The sequence below is a fragment of the Takifugu rubripes genome, chromosome 15, assembly GCF_901000725.2.
Source record: "Takifugu rubripes chromosome 15, fTakRub1.2, whole genome shotgun sequence".
NCBI classification, from domain to species: Eukaryota; Metazoa; Chordata; class Actinopteri; order Tetraodontiformes; family Tetraodontidae; genus Takifugu; species Takifugu rubripes.
Window position 1 is genome coordinate 15,434,857 of NC_042299.1, and position 10,819 is coordinate 15,445,675.

Sequence of the window (10,819 nt, forward strand, 5' to 3'; positions counted from 1 at the left end):
TCAAAAGTCCATTTTTTTTGTATCTCCTTTTTGTTCTGAGCTTGTAAACGAACCCATGTCATGAAATCCATAAATAGATTTGGGTTACTGCTCTGGTAAATAATCAGGATGTGCCCTGTTTCCCTGTTGCTTGTTCATATGCAGCCATCTTTCTTCATGGTGAAGCTGTTTTATTATGTTCCAAACGACGTCTGAAGAAAAACATGACGGCTTTAGTTGATATGAATGAAACTTTTATTTCTCTCCATAGTTTAAAAGGAAATTAGGCAGTTGAGACTTCAAAGAGAGAGATCATCCTTTAAAGATGGATAGGTTTATTGAAAATGTGGGTGGTTTCATTCTCTCACATGCGACTTTGCACGGATGGAAGAAAGAAAAAACAAACCTTTATTTCCAAATGTACACACATTGGGTTGAAACACCTGAAAAAGTTCATTTCATTTACAGTGGACAAAGGAGGCACCGCATCTCAGGACCATCATGTCCTCACAAGTACTGTACAATGGTTACGGTTTTAACAGATTTTAGCACTGTAACGGCTGTGCTGAGGAATCCTTGTATATGGCAGAAGTATACTTTACAGGAGGAGGAGGAGGCTTGAACGGAGGGGGGCGATCCATCCTATAGAGGGAGGGGGGGGGGGAGAGAGAGGGAGAGAGAGCAGAGGTATTGATTGGAAGGTTGCAGAGACGGAAGAAAACAGGTGGCTATTATAGGTCATGTTCATCAGTCGAAATCAACGATTTTTGCCTCCTGTCGGGGTCACCCTGTGCATAACCCTGAGTAAGTGTAATCAGCTGTAGAGGATGTTTAAATAGACAGATTGTCTTTACCTATGCTTTATTATCCACTTCCTGCAGAGAACGCCCGCCACGGCCAGAATCACCAGCGGCAAAATGATCATTAAAGCCAGCATGTGATGATTCTGAGAGCCACCTGGATGTAAAGATATTCAGAGAAGTGGGACAATGTCTCATTTCAGAGGAACGTAATCCCCGACGCTTCTGTGCTGTATCCACCGGCTCGAGCAGGTGGAACCCCCGCAGACGATCAGTGATCAGAAATGAACAGAAGTTTGAAAGAGCCTCTCCGCTGGTTGATCTCCACTTGCAGGAGTGGAACTTTTAATAAGATTGCCATGCTGAAGAGGCGTCATGGCCAGAGGCCGAGTAAACTGCAGTGTGTTGAGCCCCCACGTGTGATAAATATGCAGGTGGCGTCAGGCTAATGCTCTATTTGCTCCTTTTAAAGGAAGGGGGGGTCTTGTCTGTTGAGGCTCTGCTTTTCTGCAGCCTTTAAACTGTTTGTTTACCTTCTAGAGCTGCAGTTGCATCACCTCATTAGGCACAATGTGGATCCCACAGCGCCTCGGAACTGACCAAATACAACCAGATAGAAAGTTACCTTCATTACTGTTGGGTATTCTGTCTCCAGTGCTCAGGGCCGTGGTTGCATGCGTGTTGCCAGGGCGATCTGTAGTCGCTCCCAGGGTGTTGGACTCCTCCAGGCTCGTTGAAGGGTTCACTTCTGGGTGCACGGTCCACAGCGAGGTGTCATCCCTTGTCCCCCTGGTGGAAAAGGATGCAGAACCTCGGTGGCTTGTGGATGCATCAGGTGAATGTGTCTTCATCTCCTGATGATTAGAGGAGCTGGAGGGCGCAGGACCTGTGGCGGGAGCAGGACCTGTGGCGGGAGCAGGACCTGTGGCGGGAGCAGGACCTGTGGCGGGGGCTGTCGTGACGCCGCTTTGTGTGTCGTTGGTGTGAGATGTTGCACTTTCACTCGCTGTGACGAAGCCACGGCTGGTATTTGGACCATCTGTTGCATCAGTAGACACATCTGTCTGTGTTGTTGTTGGATGCTGACTGGTCAGCATTGTTCCACGGATGCTGTCCGTAGCCTCAGTAAAGCTCGTCTCCGTGCCAACAACATCTGAAGCTGCGAAACAGAGGCATAAAAAATAAACCCCAGCAGATATCCCAGGAAGCAGAAACATTGCAAATTGTCCACAACAAAACAGACTTTTGTTGAATTAATTCTTTCCCAGGAACAGCAACTTCTCTGCTATTCAGCTTTCCAATCCAAGTTCCGGGTAATGTGCAGTACTCCCTTCTGTCCAAGAGACGGCGCTCTTTCCCCGTTCCAGTTTCTCCTCCACCACAGCGCCTCGTCTGCCCGTCTTTCAGAATGGAGTGTGGCTTGCATTCTTTCTTTTGTTACTTATTCACATCGTCACAAGTGAGCATGAGGAATTAGACAGCCGTGGGGGGATTATTTTTCTGCGCCGAAGCACTGCCCACTCACACCTCTGTGCCGGGCTCTGTCACCGGCGGGGGCAGATGACATGCATTATGCTTGTTTTACATTGTAAAATTAAAAAAAGATACTGTGAAAGGCTGTTTTAGTTCAGCACAGTTTGGTGTAATTCCACGCTGCACTTGATTTGCAGCGAATCAGCGAGAGCTGCGCTGCTCTGCTGTGCACTTCATCGTTTATCACAGCGACCGGCGCCTGTTCGCAGCTGCCTGGGAGCTTTCAAGAAAAACAACAAGCTTTGATTGCATTCTTTCTGCTAATTGAAATGAAAATTGAGTGAGATAAACAATAACAGCAAAAGTCAAGCGAGCGCTCTCTGGCCCAGTTTATGAAGTCCTTCGGTCTCTTGGGCCCAGTCAAACCACCCCGAGGAGACGTTGAGATTGAGCGTGATCGAAAGAAACAGCGAAGAAGACGCAGACTTCTGCTTCCTGTGCTGTCGCTCAGTCACCCCGGCTCTCCGTTCCTGAGCCAGATCAAGACTGCAGCATTCTCTCATCTCCAAAAGACATTTTCTTGCCCCTTATGATGCCGCCCGTCTGCTTCTACCTGCTCCGCGCATTGACAGCGGCCTGCAGCTGAATGGCGACGTTTGCCTCCAGCCTGCGGCGCGACGGGGCCGCCCCACATCACACTTCATCTCAACGTCAACATCTACTGGCGAGATAATGTGAGGTTAATTCAGAGCGGCAGCACCGGAGGTTCCAACACCCGGGCTGGGCGCAACACGACCCGACAACACCTCCTGTGATTGTTACCTGCCTCTGATGTTTAGGAGGCACTGTGGTGAGGGAGGTAGGCAAAGAGGAGGGCAATAACAGCCAAGCTTATCGAGGAGATGCGGTTCCTCTGAAGTAAATAACTAATAACACTGGCGGAGCAGCGGCGCCCTGATGCAATCAGCAGCAACGTGGATCATAAGCAACATTTAGATAGAAGGTTACTGCAGAGCATCTGAACGTTAGTAGGAGTTTGGTCTTCTTACCTGTGACCTTAAGCTCTATTTCTTGTCTGATGGTGCCCAGAGGAAAGGTGCTGAGGCTGCAAATATAGACGTCACTGTCCCACTCTGTCACCCCGTGAAGGTGCAGGCGGGTGGCCATGGTTGTGTTGTCCACCTCCAGGGTGACATTTGGCGCCATCAGCTTTGTTCCGAACAGTGGGCTGTAGAGCGCCAGCTTTTTGTTCTCACTTCTGCTCTTACTCCATTCAATCATGCTAACGTGAATGGAAGCGCTAACTTCTAGGGTGCAGGGTAAGGCAACGTCTCGGCCCGCCAGCACCTCCATCTTCTCAGAGCGGAACATCTCAGCGTCCTGTCGCCCTGTCAAGCACATCAGATAACGTTGGGAGCGAGACAGACGCACAGACAAGATCACTTACATCTTAAAGTGGATATTGCACGCTGGCCACTGGGACGCAGGCAGATAAACTCGTAACTTTGACACGTTGGAAACCAAAAGCCTTTCCAGACGAGGTGTTTGATGTGAGGTGACGCGAGGATCAGCACGCAGGAGCTGAAATTACCTTCTTCAATGCAGTTGAGGAGAATGAAGGTAAAAAGTGTCCCCAAGGCCCCGTGAGCCATAGCTGTTCTCCCAATACTTGTTATAATCAATCAAAATAAATCCATGGAAGCAGGCAACAGAACCCAGGAGGGTAGACACACGCGCCGCTCAGGAGAGGAGCCTGCGACAGACAGAACAGGATGACCTAACTTCACAGGAAACCACACTGAGCGAGTTATTTGTGTTTCAGAGCTTTGTGGCGAACAGATCTGCAGCAGATGCAGAAGCTTCGCTCAGCGTTTGGTCGCAACGGTTTCATGCTGCAGAAACGAGGCGACGTCTCCAGGAAGGCGCCGCGCACGGACGCACACCGCAGCAAGCAAGGCCAAACAATTAAAGATTCAAGTTGACTTGATTTTTCTCCTCATTTGCCAGAAGCTCTGGATGCTAATGCTGCTTTTATTAGGTTTTCTTTTCTTAAATGTAAATGAAGTATTTCAGAAAAAAGAGAAAATAACGATACTACCAACTGTACTCCACCTTGTTCAGAGGTTTAAGTAGGAGAGCTTTGACACCTCAAGGCTTAGCAAAATAGAACAGATCCTAAAAGCAAACTGGTATCACGCGGGATCTTTGCTCACGTCTCAGGAAAAACAGGCAGCTGATAAAGGTCAAAGGTGAGGACCCCAGATTAACCTGCACTATCACCGCTGATCACAAAGGAAACTAATGTTTGCATCATGACAGAGTCTCGACCAAACAGCCTCAGTTGCTCTTTATCCTTTCATCTGTGTGGATGATTGATCACGTTACACCCCCACGCTACACGTATGACCTCCACAACCTGAATTAAGAGTTCACTGGAATGACGGCTCTCCGATGTGGATATTTCTTGTTACTATTCTGTCAGTTTTATACAGGAGCACGGCTGCAGTTTAATAAGGGCATCATCGTTACGGTCTTTGGGGGAAGTCGTGGAAGGATTTCTGAGAGCAAAATATACGGCTCATTATTTCAACCTCACTGTGTTCCAGGAAGAAATGTTAGAGGAGCTGATCTCATTCACAATTAAATAATAAGGAACAGTAATGATGCTGCTGTTACCAGTGCAATGAAAGGGAAAGAAAAAGGCGCGACCTACTCGTGCACTCCCCACCCCACGAATTATTGGGTTGTAACCAACTCTGAGGGGGTCTCTCGGGGTTCTTTATACCAGTGCAGCCCGCAGAAAATTGCCTCCTCGTGCCAGAAAACTGATTGCCAGCTCAGCACGTGGCGGTTCCATGTGTGTGAGTCTTCCTGGTGCACTGAATAAACAGAACCAGTGTAAGCTGGGACCACCGACCGTGCCCTCCACTTCACACCCCGGCTTCAAAAGACGGTTTCTCTTTTGTAGAGGTGAACCCTAATTTTGATGTCAGAGCTGCTCTTATTTGATCCCATTGCCTTTTGGTTGTCGTCACCCCTCCGTAAACTGTAGAACAAATACTAAAAAGTTTCTTCTAACCAGGTTCAATCACCACAAATGGCCTCTGGAGCCTCAGCAGAGATCAATTATCACAGTTTCTTAGAGAAATTAGCCAAAAGTTCAACGTTTCCCGTGAGCAGGCTTTTGAATGCAGATGATTGTGACACATTTATGGGTAAATCCAGGCCAACATCACATAATAAAACCAGCTCTCAGAACATTGCACTTGCTTTGCTTGGTGTTTGATATTTTTTCTGTCTCTTGCTTCATTTGCTATCTGTTTAAACTCGCAGCCCTTCGCTCAGCTCGTGTCAGCGGTTACTTTGTGACGTCCCCAACGATACGGACGAGAACGCGCTGAGCTCTGTTGCTCCGCAGCCGACTGCCCTGAGCATGCGTCCCCCTCGGGCCTGCTAGTTAGCAGGGTTAAAGATCACATCCTGCGCCAGGTGAACGGTTTCTAATCAGGCGGTCATTTTTTAAACCCTAGTAGATCCACTGGTTGTGTGGCCCTCCTCAGAGCTCCAGACGGTGTTCCTGTGCAGAGGTGAAGCTCCGAGCACGTCGGCTGTGGTGCAGAACAGATATTAATGCTAATTCCTTAACAATGTGCTGCACCATTTGTGCCCACCCACACACTCCCGGCTGTGTGACAAGTAGCTCTTTTTATTTCGCTTTTGTTCTTTGCTACATTGTTGCACCGAGCCGCACCTTAAAACGCATCTTATTTAACTGGGACACTGCTGAGTCCACAGCAGATTATTCTGGTTACAGAGAACCTCCTTTGCATCTGTACGAGATTTGGACTAGCATCATTAGCAACACATGCTGGTGCTGCAGCTGGCCAGAGTATTTTGGGGCTGTTATCAGCGGATTGCTGCAAGACGAGTGACTCTCACACACTCGTTAACGCGATCAGGAGTGCGGTTTTCACTGGAGAGGCACCTGAATCCGAGCAGACAGCAGACGAGGTCCGTTTTAGTCGGTAAAAGGCCTCCTGCTCCAAATTGAGTTCACTCTGTAATGTCATTACCTGATCTGTGATGCACTCCCTGCCACAGATGTGCACCGCTGGCGCTCCAGCTCTGCCAGTTAAGGTTTCGCTCCCTCTGACGAGTCGGAGGCGTCGCCGGCCCGACTGTCCCATCACGCTGTCTTATTAAGGCTCGCAGGGATTCCCTTCAGACCAGTGTCGGCTCTGACTGAAGGACACAAGGATCACATTTGCTGAGTGCAGGTCAAAGGCCATGGAGATTTCATCCTACATTCCATTCATGTGAATGTGACGTCTCAAGATCTGGAGGTCAGCAGGCATCATGAAGATGCCTTAAGTAAACATTCCTATTTTAACTTAAACGTCAGCTTGAATTTAAGGTTGAAATCTCAGTGCCTTTAGCATTTCCCCAGAAAGCTTGTGACTGGACTTTGGGATGAGCTGATTAGACTCCGAAGGTCAAAGGTCACTGCAGAGGGACGTACCTCGAGGTCATAGACGTGTTCTGGAGGTGCGGCTCTTGCCTTATTTTGACTTGTTTGCCTGTTGTTGTCTGCATCCTGTCGGGGATGTTCATTGACGTTCCTCCCCCGCCTCTTCAAAAAAATAGCAGGAATTTGAGTCGATGACATGGAAGAGATCTCGTGCACGGCCAAGTGTTGCAAACGGGAGCGGCGTCGTTGCTAACAAAAGCAACACGCTCTGCTCCATAAAACATCGCTAGCAGGCTGCTGGGGGCAGAGCAGTGGAACGCTGCCGCTATCCTTTGGCCCGACAGCACTTCCGGTTCAGGAATGCTACGATGCTACGCCTGTACGGCCTGCTGAAGTGATGAATATCAGAAAAATAAAACCGACGCCGTTCATTAAACAGTACGACATGGTGGCTGCTGGTGTAACCCATAACAAGATTGCAGAGCAGTTGTGGAAGCTCAAATAATCAAATTCTTAAACGAATCCCCCTGAAATTGCTTGTGTTCCACCCCACTGGCAGGCTGACAGGTTTAGTCCTGAATGAAATGCTCAGATAGGTGGAAAAATAAAAGATGTGTGGAAAAAAGGAGAAGCACAACATCTTAGACGTCTGGAATAAGACTCCAACCAGCTGATCTGGAATAGAACAAAAGTACGAGTGGAGCGCCGGTCCACACCTCTAGAACTCATATTCCAGCCTTGCTTTTAACTCGCCTGCCTTTAAATCACCGCTGCCAGACAGAAAGTCACGGAAATTAGCCCAACATCTGCTCTGGGAATTAGAAGAGAACGACGGGAAATCACAGACTCAACACCTCATTCTCCCTTTCAGGATGATTATTTTGAAGGAAAATAAAGTTTGAATGAAAGAATAAGGATGAAAACTTTCAGTACCTAAAAGGTCTGAGCAACTTTCTCAAAGCACGTAATTATGGAGATTGTCGGGAGTGGGTGAGCGAGAAGGGGAGAGACAAACAGAGAGGGGCATTGTGGGGGATAAAAATGAGTTAAAAAGCTTGTCAGTGGCGTACACAATGGGCTGCAGAATTATTGGTTTAAGATGGCGAACAATATGCGGGGGTGCGAGCCCGGGGGACGGCAACAACAGAGGCGCAACAAGCTAGTCATTACTCGTCGCCTCATCAGCCTTTTAAAAAGCAACAGTAAGGCAGAGAACAGCAGATGAATTAATCACCGCCACCGAGAGCACGAGCCTCTCACACTGGTTCGCCTGCTTGATGAAGACACATAATTCAGACTAATAAACGCGGCGATGTGGTCTGCTGGCGAGGCCGTCATGGGGGCTGCGCCCTTTTTACGGCCACGACCGTCCCGGGACTCTTTTAAAAGCCCAAAACTCCAGTCTGATAATCCCGAATGGTCCAACAGGAAAAACAAAGGACGGCTAATTTGTTGGCAGTGATGGATCGTTTCAGTGTTTTTTGCTCTTGGGATTGGCACGCCGCCATTTTCCATTTCTTCCATCCTCTGAAACAAAAAAGTCACCTCCAGTTTCTTTTATGCAAAGAGCACTAAATTTCACTCTTCATTTACTCCTTCCTCCTGGTGAGACATGCTTCACTTTGTGCTGTCACATTTGTTTACCCGGATCTCTCTGACGGGACAAATAAAGGGGAAAATGAGCAGAGCTGGTGGGCTGGCAGCGCTCGTGTTTATTGAATTATGCTGCGGTACAGAAGAACTTTGCTCCATTTTCAGGCATCTCGTGAGGACGCGGCTCCTTTGGGGATGGCGGGGTACAACAGAAGACGACCTCGGGCCCCCAGCTCATGTTCAACTACTCACTTGATGGGGTTCAGCGCCCTCTCTGCCGTCTCTGCCATCACAGTGATCCATCAAGTGGGGTCGGAGGTGCTCTCAGCACAGGAGCTATTGCTTCTTTTACCTGAGCAATCTTCTGGACCCATGGAAGACCTGTTAAAGTGTCTCTGGATCAGCCGTATACCCCCCCCCCCCCCCCCCCCCCCCCCCCCCCCCCCCCCCCTCATTATTGATACTCTGCTGCATCAAACCATCATTCTACCGGTATTTTGGACTGGTCCCATATTTGGGAAAAGAACAACACAGTTACTTGGTAGGATCAAAAAATGAAAATTTACTGAAATGCAGTTTAGCTTTGATTATTTGCTGTAAGACAGATACTCTAATTTCCAAAATTCATCTCTTTCTTTAATCAAGGGAGCATAAAATTATCTTAAGTTTAATAACCTGGACGTAAAAAAAACATGTCTGGAGAAATAAATAAAATCTCTATTTGGGCTTTTTCAAATGAGGGAGGAAAAGTGAGCTAGCTTATTAAATATGCACCAAATTAGGAGAAGACAGCAGGCTAATGTTCCAGAGACTTCCATCCGGACTACTAACAGACCCTGCTTGCCTATGAGAGAACTGGGTCGACGCTTCTTTCCTTTCTGGGTCTTTTCTTTTTTTGACTCCCCGACTTCTGAGGCTTCCCTCTGTCTCCACCTCCGCTCGCTGTCCATGAAAACCGGCGCTTTGCATCCTGGAGCAGGTGGACTGTACCATTTTACATAAATAGAGAGGGGGAGGCGTTGAGGCATTGTTTCCAAGGCAAATATACTCCCTGTTAGCACCAATGCATTGTAAATAAAATCTATTTGTGACTGTACGTTACTGAGTGTCATATCATCAGTAGTATCAGTTTATTAGGGGCCTCTTCGGGCCCCTGTCAATCTCCTTATTCCTTACTTTTCTGTGCCCCTGGCTGTATGTAATGTGCTGGCATACCAAACAGTAAAAGGTAAATGTGTCTAAGCTGAAGTTGTTCTGCCTGTAAAAAAAGAGGTTTTTCACGTATTTGTAGTTATTTTGTCACTATTCTGCTGTTAAAAAGCCATTTTGCCCTGAAATGTGTGTGTTTGGGTCACTATCACCTCACAGCAAGAAGGCCGGGGGTTCAAAAGCAATGAGATGGATGCATTGTGCACCATTCTTGCACTCTGATTTAATCCGAGATTATTTAAAAAAAACACCCATGAGATCGTATTTTGCCATCGGCAGATGAAATACTCTGCACAAAACTGTTATTTGTTTATTGGTTTTCTATCTGCAGCCGCAACCATCAGATCCATTTGACCAAAGCAGCCATTTTTTATGGGAGCAGTTCACCAGTAAAAGACTGGAGATGGGGATTTTAGGGAGATTAGTCCTAATAATTAAAGTTGCATGGTGTCAGCAGCATAGCTTCAATGTGAGAAGGACAAGTCCTTGAAATCAAGGTTGAAATCATATCTGAGGAACTGCAGACGAAGCACGATCAGGGGCCAGGACTGACCGAGCACACAGATGCCAAACTGGGCAGCGCTGTTTTGGGATGGCACAAGGTGCTGCCGCGCGTACCAAAGAGTCACATTGAGGCATGACTCATTAACCTTGTGGCTAATTTCATTTTCCCTGCTTCAGCCATCTCCCGCTATTCCTCTATTCTGATTATTTCCACTTCACCTCTTTCTGATTGATTGAACCGTGCAAAGCTACACCTCGGGTTATTTTCTGTGAGCAGATTTCGAAGCAGCTATTAAAAATGTCCCCATACCAGTGCTGGAAATGATTAGACGAAGGAAAAGCTAAATCTATCTGGGCCCTTTGGACACTAGTTGAGTGGCTGTAAAATAAAAACATAATTCTGATGATTAAAAACATTGTTGGCTTGCCTACGACTTATTTCCTCTTTAAACTTTTCTTCCCCTGATGCTGCCCAGTTTTCCTCCTGTCCGTAGCTGTGAATTGTTTTCTGCCACCATCTGTCAATGCGAGCAACAAACACTCTTTTTTCCGAGCCTCTGTCAATGTTCCAGCTCCTTATTTGTAAAGTTGGGCCTGAAATTCAAACTGGACCTGACGAGATGCAAAAAGTTGAAATGCTAAACTAAGTTGAAATGCTAAACTAAGTTGAAATGCTAAACTAAGTTGAAATGCCAGCTGCCGCTGAAAGAGTTTTAGCACGACAAACCAAACAGCGTCACGATGCAACCTCTCCCCCAGAGTGTGTCACTAGCTGACATTTAGCATCGCGTTT

General features: G+C 47.4%; 1 protein-coding gene across 3 annotated transcripts; it reads right to left on the reverse strand.

Annotated features, from left to right (window-relative positions):
- Positions 1–216: 216 nt before the first annotated feature.
- On the reverse strand, positions 217–6,478 carry si:ch1073-15f19.2 (nectin-4). Of its 3 annotated transcripts, none has more exons than XM_029848277.1 (6): positions 6,326–6,478; positions 3,302–3,640; positions 1,720–1,938; positions 1,405–1,683; positions 834–936; positions 217–621 (listed from the first exon to the last, which is right to left on the reverse strand). In XM_029848277.1, the coding sequence occupies exons 2-6, from the start codon at positions 3,621–3,623 to the stop codon at positions 525–527; spliced, it is 1,020 nt and encodes a 339-aa protein (XP_029704137.1). In that variant the 5' UTR covers positions 3,624–3,640; positions 6,326–6,478; the 3' UTR covers positions 217–524. The 3 variants fall into 3 exon arrangements, with proteins under 3 accessions (XP_029704137.1, XP_029704136.1, XP_029704138.1); XM_029848276.1 differs by lacking the exon at positions 6,326–6,478 and adding an exon at positions 3,844–4,068; XM_029848278.1 differs by lacking the exons at positions 834–936; positions 6,326–6,478 and adding an exon at positions 3,844–4,070.
- Between the last annotated feature and the right edge of the window lie 4,341 nt (positions 6,479–10,819).